The 22,897-nt window shown below is 41.0% G+C and overlaps 1 protein-coding gene across 1 annotated transcript in view; it reads right to left on the reverse strand.

Moving 5' to 3' along the window:
• Positions 1–22,897, reverse strand: part of LOC116896801 (IQCJ-SCHIP1 readthrough transcript protein) — a 737,613-nt gene that overhangs the window by 563,998 nt on the left and 150,718 nt on the right. The window contains exon 4 of the mRNA XM_032898271.1: positions 15,473–15,608. Within this exon, the coding sequence (XP_032754162.1) occupies positions 15,473–15,608 (136 nt within the window). The remainder of the gene's footprint in view (positions 1–15,472; positions 15,609–22,897) is intronic.

The raw sequence follows: 22,897 nt of genomic DNA on the forward strand, positions 1-22,897 counted from the left end.
CGATTATGAGAACATTGCAGACTATCATTATTTTATGTCTTTGTGAATGCAATCATAACTCTAATTGAATATAGTTTCATTGGTTCAATAGCCCTACCGAAGAACTGTTAACTAAGACTCTGAGTGACATTGGGTCAAGTCTCTCAGTGCATGTTATGTGTATGGAAGTGTGCCCAGACAATCACATATGTGCTCATGCCCATGTATGCATGTGCATGTGATGGACTAAATAATCCCTAAGGTCCTCTCCAATGTGAACATAGAGGGGAAGCAATTTTGTCTTATTTAAAATGGAAAGAGCTGGTGAGATGGATCAGCAGTTAAGAGCTCCTGTGCTCTTTCAGAGGTCCCAGTTTGGTTCCCAGCACCCATGTTGGTAGCTCACAGCTGCCTATAACTGCAGCTCCAGGAAATCTGATTTCCTTCACAGGTACACACACACACACACACACACACACACACACACACACACACACACATACACACTAATTAATGTTTTGGGAGTTCTATTTGTTGTGAACGAGCCCAAAATATGCCATGTATTTTAAAAGCATAAACTGTTAATCAAGTAGAGAGTCACATTCAGAGCAAAGCTAATGGGTTGATAGCATATAGCTCCACAATTCCTCTTAGTTATGAAAGGGAAGTGTTGGCAGCGGGGACTCCCCGGGTCTACCCTTAGCTATAGGTAGGCAGAGTAGTCAGCTGCAGGCAAAGGGCGAAAAGAGCCAACTGGAGGGTGTGTTTATTCTCAGTCCAACCACGGAGGTGGTCAGAGGTGTGGACGTTCTAGTTTTGTGTTTCTTTCCACATATCCCACCTCTCTGTGGTAGAAACAGTAAAGACATAAATTGTATTTCTGTCCTGCTCATTCCCTTTTATTCCATTGTTTTCCTTTCCAACAGCTCCAAGTGATACATCTCACGCTGCTTCCTAGATGTTTTTCAACTCCCAGGGTTTAAGACAGAACCATTAGGTTAACTTATTTCTCCATCCACCCCTTTCTTACTCACTCTTAGATGATTGGTTCCTTCAGGGCTCAGGAATAGGCAGTTAGTCCTGTTAGTCCTTACTTGGATACAGTGATCAGAATACGTAACTTGTGAAGGGTACTGGATAAATATTTGTTTTCTATTTTTAAATTTTTATTCTCTGTCTCTCTGTCTCTCTGCCTCTGTGTCTCTGTGTCTGTCTCTATGTCTATCTCTGTCTGTCTGTTTCTGTCTTTCTGTGTGTGTGTGTGTGTGTGTGTGTGTGTGTGTGTGTGTGTGTGTGTGTGTGTGTACCTGTGGAGGAAATCAGATTCCTGGAGCTGCAGTTATAGGCAGTTGTGAGCTACCAACATGGGTGCTAGGAACCAAATTGGGTCCTCTGCAGGATCACCAAGAGCTCTTAACTGCTGAGCCATCTCACAAGCTCTTTCCCTTTTAAATAAGACAATATTGCTTCCTCTCTGTTCACATTGGAGAGGACCTCAGGGATTATTTAGCCCATCACATGCACATGCATATGTGGGCAGGGGAGCATAAGGACATATGTGACTGCATGGGCACACTTCCATACACAACATGCACTGAGAGACTAGACTCAATGTCACTCAAATTCCTAGTTAATACTTCTTTGGTAAGGCTATTTAACCAACAAAACCATACTCAATTAGAGCTATGATTGTCTTCACAAAGACATCAAATAATGAAAGTAAATTTACATACAGTGCCTGTGTTTACAGTCCTAGTAATCCCAATACAAACGAAACATGGAAAAATCGTGAAGCTTTCTCTAAGCCATTGAAGTCTTTTTGTCCTTGTCTAATTACTCTCAAATCATTAGATGCAACCAGTGTTGGATAACTTGAAAGCCATATTGATACATTATGGATAGTCAACATGCTACCTGTATCAATACTTTGTTCTACCTAGTACAGTCTTATCAATTCCAACGCACCCAGAACAAACCCGAGTGGAGAAATGTTTCTTTCCTGCTGTTGTGGTGAATAAACTTAGGAGTGAAGACTCCGAGACTCATGCTGAAGACCACTGCTGCAGATATCACTGGAGAGAGCTGGATTCTGAATGCATCACTCGAAAGATGTTCTTAAGGGATCCAGGCTGTGTGTGGCAATGTTTTGAGTGCAGAAGTATGGATAAGATAATATAAGAGCAATCCAAGTAGGAAGGGAGTTCAGAGCATGCATTAAATCATGTAAGATGGGAAGGGTGTGTGTACATTCTGATGACCTGCTCTAACCTCTTGGGTTTAGGCTTGTGTGTTCTGAATTATCACTAAGCACTTGTTTGTTCATTTTCTTTGAGAGACAGTCAGGTTCACTTACAGGATCCAGGATGTGAAATACAAATTAAAATGAGAAAAAATGCAGAATCAAGACTTAGGTGTCATTTTTAATCTTTAGACTGCATAGATGACCTCCATGGGAAGTCCCTAAATTCTTTTGGGTTCAACTCTCTGAAACAGTCCAGATGACACCATTATTTCTAATAATGATTAATATAAGTCCCAAATTTAGATTGCAGGAGCATAATTTTCTTTATGTAGTTCTAGCATGAAAGATGAAGCTAGAATGTTTCTTAAGTGTGTAACTGGAAAAGCGAAAGACAAAATTCACTGGAGAATCTGCAGCTGAGATATTCCCAGGCCAAAATTCTTCAAAACACAAGACATTTTGAGCAGTAGCATCACGTCGTGTCATGGAATTATTTAATGTACAAATTGTTGGAAACATTTAGATGATCTTCGGATTATATAGAAAAGGTTTTATATAAGAAAATAAGTTAATTGCATGTTTAGAATTGAGTTCAAAGTTCAAATCTGCATGCCAGGAATTACAGACGATGGGCGCCCAGTGTGTGAGAACTGATGGAATCTAGACTAATGCAGTCTTTGGAAAACAGATCCTGATCTTAAGACCCCAACATTCACTGAGTGCCACTCATAGTGGCTGAAACCTTTTAAATTAAGTCAAGAAATCATTTGGGACCAACCAACAACCTGATACAGATAATATTAGGAATCCAGTACGTTTGTAAATAGTTATTTTCCTTTACTGCAGCCTACTCTCAAGTTCTCCCCAATGAGGAGGACTCTGCTGTCACTGTAACTTCCAAATATGTCACATCTGGAAGAAGCTTTTGTGGAGACAGATGCAACAGTCAGAACCATTTCCAGGATGTAAGAACTATTTCTAAGATCAACTTCTCTGAAGGATTAAATGGTTAAAAACCTCAGTGAAAACGTACCTATAGTCCCCATCCATGTTCAGCATCCTTACAAAGGATTTTAACTACAGTGGTTTTTTGCTAAACAGATACATCCCCCTACTTTTTTTTTAGCCAAAGGTTATATATCCCTGCAAGGGTGGGTGGACCACAAAACTGTGAGCATATTTTTACGTTGGCAAGAAAAACAAAATGTCAGTCAACTAAATTTAAGATTGTTCACACACATCTGCTACCAACAGAATGCTGTAAAAAAAATAAAAAAGGAAAAAGAAAAAGGACAAAATGGGGAGTGCTCACATCTAAATAGCTCTTCGTGTTTTCTGTTGTTTGGATGATTTGCACTCTTTCAATAATGATTGAAAGGCTATCAGACCCGAAGCTAACATCTGTTGGTGGTTTGTCATGTAGCAACAATTTCTAGTTAAGCAAATATATAAACAACCATATCTCAAACTGTCTAAACTAGGTAGTCGTGGCTATAAATATATCACCAAATTTTTTTCCAAAGAGGAACAAATGTAAAATGTTACACTCCTGACGATATCATATTGCATCATGTCCTTGAGAGACTGAGAGAGAGGAAAAGATTGACGGATAACAGATTTCTGAATCTAGCAAGCCTCACATACCCAACATTGGAACATATGGCAGGTACAGGTCATGACACATTTCTCACGTCGTCTGTATTGTCAAAGGATAGTCTCACCACCCAGAATGACTTGTCCAAGGTCCACTTCCACTAGGGAATAGACACAGCTCATGATGAAAAGATATTAGAACTTAAAGACATACAGCATATTTACAATAGGAAAAAAACACCACTTCCTCCTAAAATCCACGCAGAAACATAAAATCCAAGCAAACAAAACTGAAAGAGCTGAGTTTCACACATTTCAAAACGCTTAGTTCTTTTAAATATTGAGATCAATTTAGGAAAGCTCTAGTGAACCCACTAAGCAAAGCTGACAAATATATATATAACAGAATCACCTTAACGCAAAATTAAGTCATGTCTTTTAAAATTATACACTTCATATACTGTCAAGAATAAGTACTATATGTTTAAAAATCAAGTGCCAACTTATGGAGTTGAGTAGCAATTCAGTTGAAAATAACATGTAATAGAAAGAAATATCTATGCTTGATGTTTTCAAATATAAGAACCATGGATAGAAGTGAATTTTGTATCCTAATAACATTAAAAGAGCTTCATTATACTTTTTTAAAGTAAAAGGTTCCGCATATGTGCCTGAAATTTTATTTAACTGACCTGATAAAAAGATATTTCTTAAATTATGTTTTAAATGGCCCTATGCTCTCCTACAAAACTCTGAACAGCAAATCAGAGTATCTGCCAGGGTCATTAGCAGTAGTAATTCAGAGCATCTTCTCCCTTGGTTATATGAGATTATAATACACAGTTATCCAAGGCTGTAAGAATGGCTAAAGAATGAGTTAGAGGAGAACATTTGTTGATTTTGAAATGTTAATTTAAACAGTTAAGTTGAAAGTTTTGGATGTAAATAAATATTTCTAGTGATACTAAAATAGCAACCCCAATAGCCCATATCTATTTTTTTAAGGCTTCTTGTAACTGTCATCAGTTTTCCTGTATTTGATGCAAATAAATGCCAGTGCTTTAAGTCATAACTATACCCTCTGTGCTTGAACATTAGATCTATGGTCTAAGAGTTTAACTGTTCCTCAGGATAATGACAAATCAAAAAATCCCTTTCAGAATCTTCGTTTACAAAGAGCAGCAAACTGCACATTTGAAACTATTTATGTACGTTAATAAAATCAGAGTTCCAAAACATCTGGTCTGTCTAATTACAGTGTAACTAATTAGTGTTGGATTTTTAACTTTTTACATCCTCAAAAGTACAGACATGCACATCAAAGAATGCAATAATTTCTTTAAATCAGCGTATTAGCTCTCTCTAAAATAACATTTACATGGTTGTTTCTAAACTTTAAAATGCAGTGAAGAACCTATCTTTCATAGGGTCTGTTTTATTAAACTTGAGGGTTACTTCTCCCCCACATGAGTTGAATGTGATGGGTGAGTATAGAAGATTGGATGTGGAAAACTTACTCTGTCAGCTTGCTTGCCTGGGTCACAGTCCCACGCGGCCCTCAAGCGCTGCTCAGACCTCTCCATGGTGCTGAAGAGTTACCCTTGTCCATTTGAGAAGGAGGAGCGGGTCACTGAAATTGGCTTGGAAAGGAATGCATAGCTGGCCACCTTGTTAGCAGGTAAATGTACCTGGAGAGTTTCTACAGCACATACTGCGAGGGGGAGGGGTGGCTCCCCTTTAGCTAACAACCCAGGCAGCTTAAAGCAAATTTTGGAGCAGCAATCTTCAAACCTGAAGGAAAAAGGTAAGTTCCGTAAGAGAACAAACTGCCTGGCTTTTGTCTGCGTTGTTCAAATTGGGGGAAAAACATACAAAAATGAGCAGACTCTTTGGAGAACAGAGAAATCCAAATAAGTTCTTGATCTTTGCCAAGAGAACAAGTCTTCGTTGAGCACTGATTCACTTCATCTTCATTAACTTAAAAAAATATGAAGAAAAAAAGCCGAGAATTCTACAAGGCACCTTTGTGGAATTCCACGGTACACACTGTACAAGCAGCTCTGCTTCCCTCTAGTTCCAGCTTCTGTCTGCTGAAGATTCTCACAGCAAAGATCAGACGCGTCTGCTCTTGTAGATCACCTCTTTCTGAGGCTGGAATGTATAAAGAGCCACATGACACCCAATGATGTCATCTTGAAAGCGGGTCACTGTTGCTGCCGTATATAGATGAAATCCTTCTATTAAGTATTTAGTATAATGATTTTTCTCGAAAATCTATTTGCATCAAATAACTTGGTCTTCCACCAATATGGTTAGCCCTATCAACAGAATGCCTCAAAGAGATCAATTCACAGTTCGCATGTGAAGCAGTCTCTGGGTGAGCAGCGATGAGCTTCTGGTGCTGCCTCAGGAAATGAATAATTAGGATCAACTCATGAAGAGTATGAAGCCCCTTCTCTGCTCCCCAGGAGCTGCCGTAAAAATGAGACGATTGCTTCAGACACAGAATCTACTTCGAAAACAACTGAGAATTCCTGGCACACTAAAAAATGTAGTCTTTTAAAAATCAGACCACTGTGACTGCAAAATAAAAGTTAAAGCAACTCCCTTCAACTCCTAACACTATTTTATTTAATGGAATAGAGCATTTCAAGACTTATTACTTCTGAAGAGATTTAATTTTTTTCCAGAAAGTTGGTAGGGAACTTAAAATTATTGGCAGATGTTCTAATTAAAATGTTATCTATATGTTCTGAATAAGTCACTGTAAGAGATAATATATAGGTACAGTTTTAAGAGACTTATGATGAGAGTGTCTATTTTTATTTTATGCAGCATGCTTCTTTTCTATTTAGTTACATATCCTAATTAAAGATTTTTTCAGTCATGATTGACCAACCTCCCATTATGTGAACTCGGTAGGCTATGAGAGGGGGAGCATGCAAGAGAGGAAAGGGAAAGGCAGGAGGAGGGGGAGAATTGCAGAGGATGTAACGGAGGCAGATTTGGTCAAAACACATTAAACACACTTATAAAATTGCCAGTTAAAAGGTTGTAACAAAAGATTGTATTAACACAACACTGGAATAATTAATATATCAAATATTATATAAACATACAAAAGTAAAAGCGACTAAAGAATAAGAATGCCATGTAACTGGATACAAAGCCAAAATATTGTTGCATGGTGTCTTGGATAGCCTTCTTCTAACCTCGTTTCCCTGAGGCAACACTTTCGTAAAAGCCCCATGGCCGCTGATGCTCCCCTTTCCTCCTCTCCGGGAAGCTTGAAGAAGTCACTCCGGCTGAAGAATTAGGAACTAGGGCCTCTGGGTTCCTGATTTGTCTCCATGCTCAGGACTCCTTTGGCCTTGCTTGTGGGTGAGATCAGCTGCTTTCAGTGCTACCCAGGGATGCTAACAGTTTCCTTCTCGAGTTCAGTGATAGAAAGCTCGGCCCTGCCTCTGTCTGAGTTTTACTCAGGATTCCAGCATTGCCGAGAAGTAAATCTCTAATTTAGATCCCCTTCCACCCACCTCTCTTACTTCTTAGGAAGAAAGTCCTAAATCAAGAGGGAAAGGGGTGCTATCTCCTAACTTCTGAAACCCCACCTTCCAACAGCATTGATTTGTTGGCTCCACCTTCCAATAGCATTGATTTGTTGGCTAGATTTGGCTCGTTGTAAAGCAAATATATATATATGTATATATATATATACATGTATATATATGTGTGTGTATATATATGTATATATGTATATATATACATGTATATATATGTGTGTGTATATATATGTATATATATGTATATATATTCTGTTTACAAAGAGCAACAAACTGCACATTTGAAACTCTTTATGTATGTTAATAAAATCATAGTTCCAAAACATCTGGTCTGTCTAATAACAGTGTAATTAATTAGTGTTGGATTTTTAACTTTTTACATCCTCAAAAGTACAGACATGCACATCAAAAAATGCAATATCTTCTTTAAATTAGCATATTAGCTCTCTCTAAAATAACATTTACATGGTTGTTTCTAAACTTTAAAATGCAGCGAAGAATCTATCTTTTATAGGGTCAGTTTTATTAGACTTGGGGGTTACTTCTCCCAAGTATTTATATATATATTCAAATACATATATATATATATATATGTACATATATATTCAAATACATTCTATGAGCCAGTTAATGTAAGAACTTTCATGTGCAAACTAGCTAAATAAAACTTTCATTTGTATAATATAGCTCTATAATATAGGTCTATAAAGGGGGATGCCAAGTCTTAACTAAAATTATTACACAATGCACTGTTCAACTCATACTAATGTTATTATTGATCAAGTGAGTTCCAAAGATCAATTTTCTGATAAGATAAAATTAATAATGTATTTTATGGAGAAAGAAGGTTGGAAATATGGGGAAGTGGCTCCTTTGGAATATTCAAGTCTGTGATGACACCAGTGATATGTTACAAAGTCCTATGGTGAATAAATTAATTATCTCATCTCCTTTCCAAGAAACATCTGCTAATATCTATAGAAAGTACTATTTCTGGTACCACTTTCTGGAAAATTCTACACTAGAAGATGTTGTGGCAATTAGATTTTATTAGTAAGAGCAGATTCCAAGTTTCTACACAAGTAATAAAAACATCTGAGTGTCTCCCTTAAGTTACTAGCATGCTTGTTACAAGAACTGCCAAGCGTGCTTAGGGAATTATATAAATTCTGTGCAGGTACACAAGTTGGAAGGTTTGCTTGGTTTAATGGTGATCACTGTGTCCCAGTGTCCACAATAGGCCCTCAGATAGTTGCAGAGAGTGTGGACTTAACAAGGTGGATTTAATCCAGGATGTAACTATGCCTTCTTTCCCCATCACAGACATACACACACATCTCAGTTATAATAGGCAAGCCTAGAGAACCCAAGAACCAAAAGATTTCCAAGGAAAGTAGCTATGAGAGTGGAGCACATCCAGTTCCCCCCACATCCCACTTCTGTTTGGACCCTAGCATGTTCTTCTTGGTCACAAAATTAACACAACGATCTGGTGAGGTCTGCTACAATGTTAATAAGGGTGCAGTGTTTATGTAAGGCAAAGAGCCACCGTCTTCTGTCACTTAAGCTGTAGGGCATAGATAAGACCATGGCGCAGACAAGTGTCTACGACCAAGTGAGATTTCTTTTGTACTGTGCTTATTGACAGCACTTGGTGACTAGTGCTCTTACCACCCACACATAAGCCTTGATATTAGCTTTCAGATTACCAGAGGTATCTTCATTATATTAGGAGAGTAAATGAGTCAGTGGTCAGTGAAGTCACAATGGTACATCAGTCAATGTTGACGGGTTAGCAATTTAAATTTTTTATTTATTTCTTGTTTTTTAAATATCATTCTAAGTTTAAAATTTTATTATTAACAACACAATAATGCTCTTACTTTTATTTTATTTTTTCTATATCTATATCTATATCTATATATATATATATATATATATATATATATATATATATATATATATATCTGAACCACATCCATGCCTAGTACCTATGGAAGCTAGAAGGGGCATCCTATCTCTCCAGGACTCATCCCATGCCCTCTCAAATATGGCCTCTTTTTTCTTAATTATTATTGGTGTGTGAATGCTCATAAACAGACAAATGCAGCCTGCTAAGTCAGTTTAGTGTTGATTGTACTTAAATGATTTTAGGGATGACCACTAGGTGTTGGGTAGCCAATTAGAGGTTCACTCCTAGGGAAGATTAATTCTCCCTCTTTCAGCTGTCTTGACTTGCCCGGAGTTCTTTGCCTAGGGGCGAGGCCCCATGAGAATTCTACCTTCTATATTTGCACGTTTACTAGTGTTGTTATTGTTCATGTCTTGTTTAAGCAGCCATATTGTTGAAGTACCACAGCTTTCTTGTTATCTCTAGGAGACAAAATCTCGCAGCAGAATTTCTGATCCTTGGGCTCTTACAATCTTTTCCCCCTGCTTCCTCCACCACAGTGTTCCATGAGTCTTGAAATTTTTCAGACCCCAAACCAAAACAGCTTGCTCATATTTTAAAAACTTCCAGGGGAAAAAAACTTCAAACAATAAAATTAAGGAATATTGGGAGAAAGCATCTGTATTGTCAGCGAATATTCAAAGATTGAAGGGAAGTGTGCGAAGACATTTTTAAACAAAATATCTTTTTGCACACTGTCATATGTTGTTATTTATTATTAAAACAATTTCTGAAACTTTCTAAATTAATTTTCAGTCACTCAGGTTTCAAGAGAACTGTGTCTGCTCTATGTAAATAAGAATCCCCCCTCCCTTTCATGTGGTTGCTCTGGTCTCTGTGCTATTTGTGGGTCTGAGACACGGGGTGGAAGATGAAATTTGGATACTGAAACTCTTGAGACTCAAGGGACCTAACTATGTAAAGGCTGCATACAAGCCTATAACTTGCCCCTGACCTGGAAAATTTGGGTTATTAAATTATTAAACACACACAAGGCTTGCATTCTCTACAATTACAACACTTGAAATTGTACTAGAAAGGGTCACTGCAACGTGTCTTTTAGGGCCCAGTATGCTCTTCCCCCTGAGTGGGCATCGCTCAACTGCAAATCCTTTTACTTACAAGATTGCTCCTGGTGCATTTAAAGCCTGGATATTAGAGATCCAAAATGAGTGATAAAATGCACATGTGGCGTGAGACAAGCTGTATCTCTGACTTCAGGGGCATTGTTGACTTTTGGGGTGTTTGGAAAGCTTTGGTGGATCAATTGGCAACCAATCCATGAATGTCTAGAGACTCTTGCTAAAAGCTAGGGCCACTTGAATAATGCCAGCAATCAGAACGGGCTGACTGCCCTTTTCTCCAGGACAACTGAGGCACTAGGACCTTGGGGGTGGTCCAAACCTTTTTACTTTGAACTTGGTCAGAACTATATCCTGTTTGGGACCGAGGTGATCCCTAGCACCCGGGCTTTCTACAGCTGCTGGGATGAAGATAGCCCCTCATTCCTGGGTACAACAGTCTCATAATCCTCTGGGAAGAGAATGATCTGCAACTCCTCCACTACGTGTTAAGTATGGTCTTTCAGGAGATGCCCAATCATGGTAAACAAAGACGAAAATTTTGTTTTTGTTCTCAGAAAGTCAAAGGCTTTGGTAAGAACAACACTAAAATACATGATTAATGATGTACTTTTTTGTTATGTAGGTATTACACGCAAGCACACACACACACCCACACACACACCAAGCTAACTCTGATGGGTTAATTTGGAGAATCTCAAACAGGGGTGGGGCCTCAGTCAGTGCCAACTCCAACACTCCCTCTCTGTCGTGTACAAATTTCCTACAGTGCCATGAGGTTGAGAAAAGTGCACTGAAGATTGTCAAGAACACATTCAACCATTTTTTGAGAGCCTCGGGGTCCCAGGCTCTGTGCTGAGTTTTACAGACAGCGTGACATTTAATCTTCATAGCAATACCAACCCATCTGTGAGGGGAGTGCTACTTCCAGTCGCCGATGAAGAAGGACTTCTCAAGTGATGTCTTAGACTCAGGGAAACAGTGGGGACCCCTATTTTAGTCACATGGCTTGATCAGACCAAAGTCTCAGTTCCTGTACCACACTGCCTCTTACAGGCAGGAAGATGGCGTGACACCCACCCAAAGGACGCAGCCATGGCTAGGACAGGAAAGGTCTTGGCAACCAAGTCAAGTCACATAGGATTAAAAACTTCTAAAACCTCAGTGTTTTCTGCTTGCCTGCATGAACACATGCTAGTGACGACTATACAGGCTACCAATCTCAGAGACTGTGTCCTGCTAGACAAGTCACAAATCCTTTAGAACTGAGAACCACACGTACTTTCACATGGAATCAATAAAAAGTGCATAGCGTTACCACTGTTGTTCCTACAAAAGAATGAATATTTTCAAGATAGGAAAGTTAACTTTCCTCACCTGGACACCTCCAATTTCCAGTCCCCAATTACATTCACTATTCACATTCCTTATTTCCACAACCAAACTTTCCAGTTACCACATGATACACTACAGTGTGAGGGCACTTAATATGCAAATTGCTAACATAACTTAATATTATCTTCCCTCCTGTTGCTCTTTAATTTGGCGCTGAATAGCTGAGGTTTGAGATTTTAATCAAAGAGCACGGAGTAAGGCAATTTATAAAATCAAACGGGTGTTTTCAATGGTTTCACTCGCTGTTTAGAGCTATCAAACCGTAGTCTTACAAATGCCTTAGCTGATTGCTACCCGTCCTGCTTGGCCATGGCTAAATGAAGTCTTGCTTTCAAGCAGTGTGAAATGACGGAAGATGGAAGCCTGCACGCTCCGGCCCAGTGTGCAAGCCAAGGGTGGTTACTCATCTTTCAGGTTTCATCTCCATCACTGTAAAAGGGAGATAACAATTGTGCCTCCTTCACACGGACACAGAGAGGACCGACTGAGGTAACTATGAGAAGTATTAGCCAAGGGCCAGGATGTGACAAATCTTCAGCTCTTCTGAAGCAGAAGTCGAGAGCTTAACCATGTCTGCTGTCGCATATTTTAAAGCAGACACAGTCTGGGATCTATATTAACCACTGTGTTCTGCCAATCAACGAGCAGAGGCACTCAGAAGTGCCATTCTCAAGGCAGTAGGAGGATTCGGTTTGGATCAGGGAGCTGGCTTCCCATGTGATGCACAGCTGGGACAGGCAGTAACTGAAGCGGTGACAGCGTGTGGGTGGAGAGGCACTGATCCAGCTCTGGAGACGAGACAAGCGCGCCAAGAAAGCTGATAATGATCTAGGCAAGAGGTTCAGCAAACAACAGGAGAAGAAGCACAAGTCAGGCTTAGGGACTCTCCTGGAGGACAACAGCATTTGATTTCGGCTGAAGGTTTGAAAAAGTAAAGAACGCATACCACAACATGCCTGACGGTTTGTAGCACCAAAGCTCTCAATGGTTTTGTCAGTCATCTGCAGAACCTGCTGCCTTTAAGACAGACTTACTTCATTTTGGACCAGGGGCCATCCTAGGCCCTGCATAAACTTGAGGCCAACTCACAGTGGGCAGGGAAACCAAGCCTCCTAACATGAGTCTCCTGAGAGCAGTAGAGGGCAATGTGTTTGGCAGGTTGCTCAAAGTAAATCAGACTAATTATCTACTTTGTTTTAATGTGGGCCGGAAGCCCCAAAAGATGTAAAGATAATGTTTCTGTAAAGGACTCTGCTGCAGTGATAATCATGGAATATAAAAGAGCATTTATCCAGTTATACTGACTTCAAACCACTAAGCACACATATTTTAAGTTCTGCCTTGTAGGTTAGGGAATAGTTCAGAGGTAGAATACATGTAGACCTACATAGGCTTGATGCCCAGCATTGAGAGAATCCAATTAAGTCTTGGATATTTGCCTTCCTGACAGCCTGGGGGCTTGGAAATAGTTCAGCATCTAATATTGCTTATGTCTTCTATTTGGTGTATCTTTTATATCTTATTGTGTACGGTTGGTGTCACGTGACTGCCATGACTAATATCAAAGTCATCAGTATAATTAATGACCAGCTCTATTAGAACTCTGAGCAGACTGCTTGCTTTCTGATAGCAGATTGCAAGAACGACATTTTGGAAAATTTGTTTGGCTCATGTTTTTTCCCCTTTTAGAGACTTCTTTGGCCCTCAAACCCCAGAGCCAAGAGATAACGATAGAGAGAGTGACTATCAGGTCGGATACATCTTATGAAAAGGTCAATTGACAGGAAGAAGTTTGGACAACGCAAGCTCCTCTATTAGAAAAAGATTCAGGGAACTCAGGAGATTGGGTGGTTTAGAGAACTTAGCACAAATAAACTGGACCAGCCACCAGCTAGGGAGAAGAACCATTTACTGAAGTGTTTACCCAAAACACTTGAGGTGATAGGATTGAAGGAGCAGGGCAGTGAGTGGCTAGGATACATTCTAAGATTTCAACAACACTCAAAGGCTGAAGAACACGCAGACACGCACGCACGCACGCACGCACGCACGCACGCACGCACGCACCCACAAATGGGTCTCCAGACTCAGCCTGGCAGCTACTGGCCCTGAATTGGGACCATTAGAGCAGTGGTTCTCAACCCTTTAATACAGTTCGTCATGTTGTGACCCCCAATCATAAACTAGCTTTCGTTGTTACTTCATATTATTTTGCTACTGTTATGAATTATTATGTAAATAATTTTGGGGCTAGAGGGTTGCTGGAGGGGTAGCGACCCACAGATTGAGAAGCACACTACAGTACAGGGGCAGTTTGAATCTGAATCCCTAACTCACAGACAAAATGATCTCTGAAATCTAATCTTCACAGATTCTAATCGAATCTTCACAATCATTTAATGACATTTTCTATTGGTAATCACAGCAAAGGCATCCTAAGCACTCAATTTTCACTTTCTTTTTTGACTCATAAACCGAACTCTGCCCAACTCGGAGGCCAAGCATTTTCCAATGTGGTTCACAGGCGCCCTCTAGTGACCGAGAGGCCAGTGACAGGGAGCCCTTTCTCCAAATGGCCAGTTGTTGGGTCAGTTAAAAACAGATCTGCCACTTGTACTTCCACAGCTGCAAAACCAGCTTGGTCTTTCTTCTAAAAACAAACAAACAAAACTAACAGCAACAACAACAAGAGAAACCAACTCATATCTACATTAAACTATTAGGCAATAATGCCAAGCCACTCAGTCTTCTGAACACATTTCGAAGAAAGTAACTTTTGCCTGATCTCATTATATGACTGAAAAAGTATGACAGCGGATTATAGGAAGGATTTTTTAATAATACACTTTACATAATTACCTCTTCCCAACTTTCTATCATTTCAATGACTATTTATAAGTAATCAATCACAATGGCGAAACTCACTGATTTACTAGAGCCTAATGATGGCTCTTCCTCCAGCCCCCACATACATTTAGAGCTTATAAAACCCAGGCTTGTAGCAGATGCAGTCATTCCATAACCCAATTCTGGAGAATTCTTAAATGGGTGGTCAACTTCAGTGTGCAAAACCATATGTTTCCCTTTCAAAACTTCTGGATGGTCGACATCAATTAAAACTCTGGAATTCAGGAGGGCTGCCCTTGTCGACACCTGTCCTGCATCTACACGTGCAGCAGGTTTCCCGGAGCCCTGTCCCAGCCCTGTTGGGAGGGGCCTGTGTAACCCGTTTAGCTGCTGACACATGCAACCCATTTCAGCAATGTCAGTCTGTGATCAGCTTCAATTTTTCCTGCCAAAAGTTCTCTTTCCAATTCTAATAACGAAGGTGACTTTCGAACCAGACGAGCATCACATAAGCACACACCGGAGAAAACACGCCATAAGAAATGGGGGAGGGGTCGCACCCGCCTCAGTGATAGAGAAGCGACATCACACAAAATCCCCTCCCTGTGGACACAGTGAGTTCAGTTTTGGCTCATGAATCTTGTCTTAGTTCTACGATGTCAAGAGACTCACTGTGAGCTTCCGTGCATTAAACAAGCAACCCCCAACCCCCCTCCCCCACACCATCACAGAGCACCTCAAGATCTTTTCTTGAAACCAGAGCCTGGGCTGTCAATACACAGTGCAAGCCAGTCCAAGCAAGCAGCCAGGAGACACTCACGGGTGTGCTGCTGTCGGAGAAGGTGTTCATGCTGACAGAGCTGCTCAGCTTGTCTGAAGAGACAGAAGGTGGGGATGGGCTCCTCTTCTCCAGGGGGTCCTGCCTCTGCAAGTACTCTCGCCATGCTCGCTGAATGCTGTGGGAAAACCCAGCAATATGTCACAGCCAGTCTTCACCCACACACGCGGAAGGGCACGGGGGCGGGGATTGGTTTTAGAGAGAGAAACTGTAAGATAGATTGTGCTCGAAGAAAAAAAACTACTTGGGCTTTAGCTCCATTTTAGTCACCAAGACTGGATTTAAAAATGAAAGAAGGCAAAGCAAAACACCAACAAAATCAATTGCATCGTCTTTCTCAGACTTAACTAGGCTAACTCAGCCTTAGAAAGCAAAATTTAGTCAGGGGGAAAATCCCACCTCAGTCAAAGTCAAACGGTCTTGTACCTAAATGATTTTTTGTGTGTTTTAATTTCTCATCCTTGAGAAAAATGGGTAAGTGAATGATTATATAGTCATTCATCCAATGCATGGTTTTAGAGGTTCCATTTGTAGGCTCTGGACAGAGACCACCCAGCACATTTCCGGGATTCCACTCACATAGACCTCAAGGTAGGGATGGCATTCACAACATTGGGCAGTGGTCTCGTGGCCCTGATATGGGGACAAGACCACAAGAACAATACATTGACTTGACATACTGTGGAAGGGACACAGGTAATAAAGAAACTCCCCAAAGTGTCCTGTACTATTTAAGTCACTAAAGTAACAGACAGATAATTAGGAGACATTTTGTTTTGTTTTGTTTTGTTTTTGTTTATTTGTTTGTTTGTTTGTTTGGTTGGGGTGTTTTTTATTTTTGTTTTCTGTTTTGAGTTTTTCGTTTGATTGGTTGGGGTTTGGGGAGGTTGTTTTGTTTTGTTTGAGACTGGCTACCCTGGAACTCACTAAATCAGCCTGGGTTTGAACTCAGAGATCTGCCTGCCTCTGTGTCCTGAGACTAAAGGAATCCATTGCTATACCAGGCTTTGGGGCTTTGGGTTTTGTTGTTGTTATTGTTTTAAATCCGTGTTTACTGTCAGAAAAAAAAAGCTTTCTAAAACATAGGCACCTTTCCTGCTCCCGTGTGGAAGTTAAGGAACTTTTCACAGACCATTGGATCCAGCATCAGGCGTTCATATCTGTGAGTTCATGGCTACTCACTGTGTATACTGCAGATTTTCCTTGGCGTTTGGGTGGGCACAGCAACAGGACTCACCATCATAATAAAATGTGTGCATCCCTCACTTCCTAGTTAAATTCCTAGCGGCACCAGGCCTTCGACCCTTCTTCCACACAAGCTGAATCGTTAAAGTTGCTGGCATATGAACAAACTCATGCCTCTTCCTCTAAGACTAATTCCTCTAATTCTCAATGGCCAGAGGATAGGAAGAGCAAGCTATGCCACCGTATTACTGAACTTGGACTGTTTTCCTAATTGAGGCTTTGTGAGATATAATACTCAAGGAAAATGCCAGAAGGTTCTATGAAAGCAACTCCCTGAAACCATGATGCTTAAGCATAGCGGCTTCCACTTGGAGGCCAGACTTCTCATCTAGTACCTTGTTCTATGTTCTTTGTGGTTTGTATAGAATTCTAAAGATAGAGTTTTAAGGGATGTGGTGGTTTGAATAGGAATAGCCCCTATAGGTGTGTGTGTGTGTGTGTGTGTGTGTGTGTGTGTGTGTACACGTGCGCGCGTGCCTTGTTGGAAGAAGCCTGTCATCAGAGGTGGGCTTTGAGGTTTTGAATGTTCAAGCCAGGCCCAGGGTCTCTCTGCCTCCCTGCTGCCTGCCAATCCAGATGTAGAATTCTTGGTACCTTCTCCAGCACCATGTCTGACTGCACACTGCCATGCTTCCTGCCATGATGACAATGGACTGAAACTCTGAACCTGTAAGCCAGCCCCAATTAAATGTTTTCCTTTATCAGAGGGCTTTATTATATGCTGTGTCACTTCCCAGCAATAGAAGCTGTAAGACAAGGTCCGTCCACATAGAGTTCAGTCCTTCCTTGAACAAGCTCTGACCCTTCCTCATGGTGATGACTCATTGTTTTATTGTCTGCGTCTTGAACAAAATGTACCATTGTACCTTGTTGATTTTTCCTTGGGTTTAAGGTTTTATACAGAATTTTAAAGTCCTACAGATGACTGCTCGTCTCCCTGTTTCCTTTGGGTGGTCTTTTATTAGTGAGCTGAAAACTTCTGGACATTCATGAGTCATATGTTCTGAGGTTCAGGGGGTGGGGGATGGTGGGGGAGGGGTGGGGGAGTTCTTCCAGAACTCAGCTAACACTTCAGGAGCATTCTGGATAAACCTAGTCATTTAGGTCTCAAAAGATGTCCTATTAGAAAAAAATTGAGAGTTTATAAGACTCTAAGGCATTCTTCCTTAACTTTTATTTCAAACAAACAAACAAACAAAAAACTACCTTTATCATTCAGAAAATAAAATGTACCATCTGAAGCTCATTACACCTTAGCATGTTGAACACCAGGGGGCGGTGTAACTGTTTATGACTCAAACATTGTGGAACAAACCCAAACTCAGGAACTTGGTTAAATATCCCCCTCCCCTCTTAGTTTCATGGAACTCAGAGGGCAACATACTAATTTTTCTTGCATTAAGCATTAAGAAAACAGAGTTCATTTCTTCTGAGTGGACAGATACATTCTTTCATTGAAAAATACTCTAATATCGAATACCTTTTGAATTGTGTGAACATGCACAGTAAAATATTTAATTTTTAAATTGTCTAGCAAAACGTTTCTATGCTCTCTTAATTTCTTAACACACATTGTTTTAATTTTGAACACCTGACTTATAGCTATTGCACACATCAGAAACAATTACATGTAGTTGAAAGCATATTACCCTATTATTCTTGACCTTAATAATTAACAATTTAAAGACTGCATTGCTGATTGGATAATGCCTTTAAACTTACTTGAGAGGTTAAAAATAACAGGCCATTTATGTCACACTACACTATTATATTAAATTACGACATTATTTTTTATAATGTTCTCTGGGCCTAAGAGAAGTGTTCTTATCCAACACTACTCATTCCCAGTAGACTATACCTCCAGTATGACCTTCAGACAGTTGTGTGTTCTGATATGAAGCATCATTAATACCATCTGCAATTGCTGGAAGAGGGTATTGGAAGAGAAACTAGATATGTCTCCCCCATGGGTCACAGCCACCACTTTCTCATGCTAACCTTACTACAGTTCCAACTCAGGGATCTCTCCTATGGATGCAAAGTATGATACAGAGAGGCTGCCTTGACATTTTTTATTTTTAAAACAAACCAATGACATCATATAGTATATGTAAAATGCATTGAAATGAGGAAGTATGTAACGTTTACTCCGACATCATCTGTATCAGAAGCTGAGCGTCCTTTGACGTCACTTTTTTGACTCTCAACTCTTATTCCTCCCTTCTTGTGTGATTTGTGGCTTCCGCTATTAGTCAGTTTGTCCCCATCTGTTTTATAGCAGGGGCTGACAGTGGGCACCATCCTCATTGCCACCAGGTAGACTGATACCTACAAGTAGAAGAGGAAGGTTCCACAGGAGGACTGAGATGCTCGGAGAAGGTTTGGGGTAGTTTGGGGCTTTGAATTGGATCCTGAGGGGTGGATTAGAGGTGTCAGAAAAGACAAAAAAACAAGGACAGATATCAGAGAGAAGGCTGTGGTGAAGCTAACAGGCTGTGAGGACAGCTCCCTCAATGGTTAGAGTTTGGACAATTTGGGTCTTAATTCTGTAATGATCTTTTCATTAGGAAGACAGAGTTCTTCTGATATGTGACAAGTGGGAAGTCAGGCATCCAACACGGTATGAAACACTAAAAGCCAAGCCCACCAGACTGTGTCTCTTTCCCAACATGTCCAATCCTGGAGCCATGATCACCCACACATGTGCAGCACTGTCCTGGTAGTTCCGGGATAGTGGTGAGGAAGTAGCTCATTAACAAATGTATTTTTCCTAATATCATGCTCTAGAAATAGTTTAAAGAAAAAGTTCTATCTCACAAGGAAGTATGTTTGGCATGATAGATGTTCTTGCCTGGTTTTACCTCTCGTTAGCTATGGCCTTAAGCAAAATGCTAAACAGTCTGCCCTACATTTTGCTCTTCCACAATAAGAGAATAATAATACATCCTTTCTAATTATTTCCAGAGGTCAACTAATGAGATATGCACACACAGCATTTAGCCCCGCACTTGACAAACAGTCTGGATAGGCTATTATTATTACTTAGGGAAACAAAAGACATAACACTTCCAGGTTATGTGCAAGTCACATATTGATGTGCTATTCTGGATTCCCAAAAATACCACAGGCTTTGCTTTGAGGACCAGGTAGTCATAGAAATATCTTTGGGAAAGATACATTTGTGTAGGGAAAATACTAGGCTAAACAGTTTTCTCTGATGCTCTCCTGGGAAGGTCATTATGATCCTGCTAGGGACAGACTGCAAGGCACAGAGAGGCTGCCAGGCTTCCTAATGCCACATGGTAGGTGAGAGCTGGGCTGGGGTTGGAATCTAATTTACTCAATTTCAAAGTCTGTACTTTGGAACATCCTTCCCACATATCTTCTATAAGTACACTTTTGGCTGTAGTCATGTGTTAGTTGATAAGGCAAAACATTGACCAAAAGCAACCTTGGGACAAAGGGATTTACTTCAGCTTATGGATCCATCATTGAAAGAAGTCAGAGCAGGAGCTCAGGACAGGAACCTGGAACTGAAGCAGGGGATATGGAGGATACTGCTTATTAGGTTTCTCCTCCTGGCCTCTTCTGTTTTTTTTTTTTTGTTTGTTTGTTTGTTTTTTTTTTTTTTTGGTTCTTTTTTTTTTGGAGCTGGGAACCGAACCCAGGGCCTTGCACTTCCTAGGCAAGCGCTCTACCACTGAGCTAAATCCCAACCCCCCCTTTTTCTTTTTAAACTCAAAACCACCTGCCAAGGTGTGGTGTCACCCACAGTGAAGTGGGTCTTCTGACATCAATCACTAGTCAAGAAAATGTCCCCCAGTCACCCACAGGTCACTTTGGTGGGGGGCCATTCCTCAGTTGAGACTCCCTCTTCCCAGTGACTCTAGCTGTGTCAGTTGATATAAACTAACTAGAACAACTAGGTTGACACGATGCTTTTACAATGTGATTCAGCAGAGCCTTTCATGACATATTTTCACAAATTCTGAAAGCTCAACAGATGTCTTTTTCTCTTGCAAGCTACCTAATTTTGTCAAATATATTTTAAATGAAAAAAATGATCAATGTTCAATAATTAGAAAATACTGCCAAAGCATAAGTGACGGTTTAAATTGGAAGAGTGTTTTGACAGTCACTTATAACCTGTTAACTGGCCCAGACCTGAAGGATGATGCCCAGGGGCTGAGAGGTGACTCGTTTTCCCACAGGGCACTGACGCTCATTCCTGGCCCACAGATCATTCTAGCCTGCTGAGGAACACACTCAGCTTTCCTCCTCGGGCTAGGCTTCCTCCTCAGGCCAGGCTGTCATCTTTCCTCCGGGTGCTTTTCTTCAACTGTCTGGTGGAGGCCTCCCTTCTCCTGATGTGTGGGGAATCTGCCTTTCATTTTCCCCAAGTGCCTTCCATAAATTCTCTGTGGTCCTGATTTTTTCCCCTCTTGACACAGGCTATTGATCATCCAACTCTAAAACTCAGAATGATTTCTTACCAGCTGTGTTTGTGAGCCAGGTCGGTGACACCACACACACACACACACACACACACACACACACACACACACACACACATTTTGTCATCTATTCAAGCCTTTGCTTCTTTCCTCGGACTTTGCCCTACTGCACTGCGATCTCTCACTTTCTTTCAAATGCTTTCCTTCTCACAATGCCTTGACCGTGAGAAGTAAACTGAAGGCATCTTGTGCTGACCACACCCCAGGCTGGGGTTCACACTCACTTGACCACACAGCACAGGCTGCCTGCACCAAGAGAAGTTCTCTTCTTGCTTGTCTTTTACATTTGGAGCTCTGTCTACCGAGGTCTCTCTTTCACCCCGCTTTTCAGGGATTGTCAGCCTTGGAATCTCTGCACTAGAGTCTACAATGCTTCTTCATCAAGGAGAAGATGTTTAAGCTGTCACCACCAACAGAAGTCAGAGACCCTATGACAAAGCCTGGGGCATTGGAGGGTGATCCTAAATGCTCAGACAAAGGCCACATTTATGTAATTTCTCTTTATGCCAGAACACTGTCCCTTGGGAAGCAAGGATGGATGTGCCCTCTCCTGGGAAGATACCAAGGTCTTGCAGGAAGATTGTCACAAAAGACATCCATAAAATAGCAAGAGGCACAGCCAACAAGGAGATGAAGTCTACATGATTGGTGGGGGCTTGTGGTAGATGCTGTGGTCCCCTACTCCAAGATTCCAAGCCACGCAGCCACTGTAAAGGAGACAGATATCTAGAAGCATAAGTGTTCATCATTGGCAGGGGACTTGGGCAGCCTCACAGAGGTTAGGTCAGGGGAGGTTAGCTCAGGGAAGGTTAGCTCAGGAGAGGTAGGACAGTCTGCAGCAGAAAGGAGAACAGGAGGAAGGGGAGGGAAGGAAAGGAAAGAAGAAGGTGGGAATAGACAGGGTCAAGGTGCAGGCTATACAATGTGAGCTCTCTCTCTGTCTCTGTCTCTCTCCGTCTTTGTTTCTCTCTGTCTCTCTCTGTCTTTGTCTCTCTCTGTCTCTGTCTCTCTCTGTCCCTCTCTGTCTTTCTCTCGATGTATGTGTCTCTGTCTCTGTCTCTGTCTCTGTCTCTGTCTCTGTCTCTGTCTCTGTCTCTGTCTCTGTCTCTGTCTCTGTCTCTCTCTCTCTCTCTGTGTGTGTGTCTGTGTCTGTGTGTGTGTCTGTGTGTGTGTCTGTGTGTGTGTGTGTGTGTGTGTGTGTGTGTGTGTGTGTGAGAGAGAGAGGGGGGGGGGAAGCAACCTGCCCAGGGAGTTAAGAATTTAATAACCAGATTAGACAGAACTCACTGGGCTGGAGTGAATTCTCTGATAGGACTCAAATTCCATTATTGGGCAAGATGAAGTTCTCACTCCCATCCCCCTCCAGTGACTGGAAATGGGGTTCAGAGCTATTATGAGAGATAAAAAGCATTCATTTATACTTCACTGAGCTGAGACTCCTCCATCAAACCAGCAAACATGAAGTCATAAAGCCTCCACTCTCCACTGCATGGACTCACAAACCCAGAGAGTTCTTTTTTCTCTAATTATTTCTCTTCTTGGCACCCATTCCTCTGTCTTAACATATTGGAGATGATTTTTAAAAAGGACCAGGCACTTTCCTAACCTAATTCTACCGTGAAGCACTCTCAGTTTCCCCACACAGGAA

This window comes from Rattus rattus, chromosome 3, assembly GCF_011064425.1.
Source record: "Rattus rattus isolate New Zealand chromosome 3, Rrattus_CSIRO_v1, whole genome shotgun sequence".
In the NCBI taxonomy this organism is placed as follows: domain Eukaryota; kingdom Metazoa; phylum Chordata; class Mammalia; order Rodentia; family Muridae; genus Rattus; species Rattus rattus.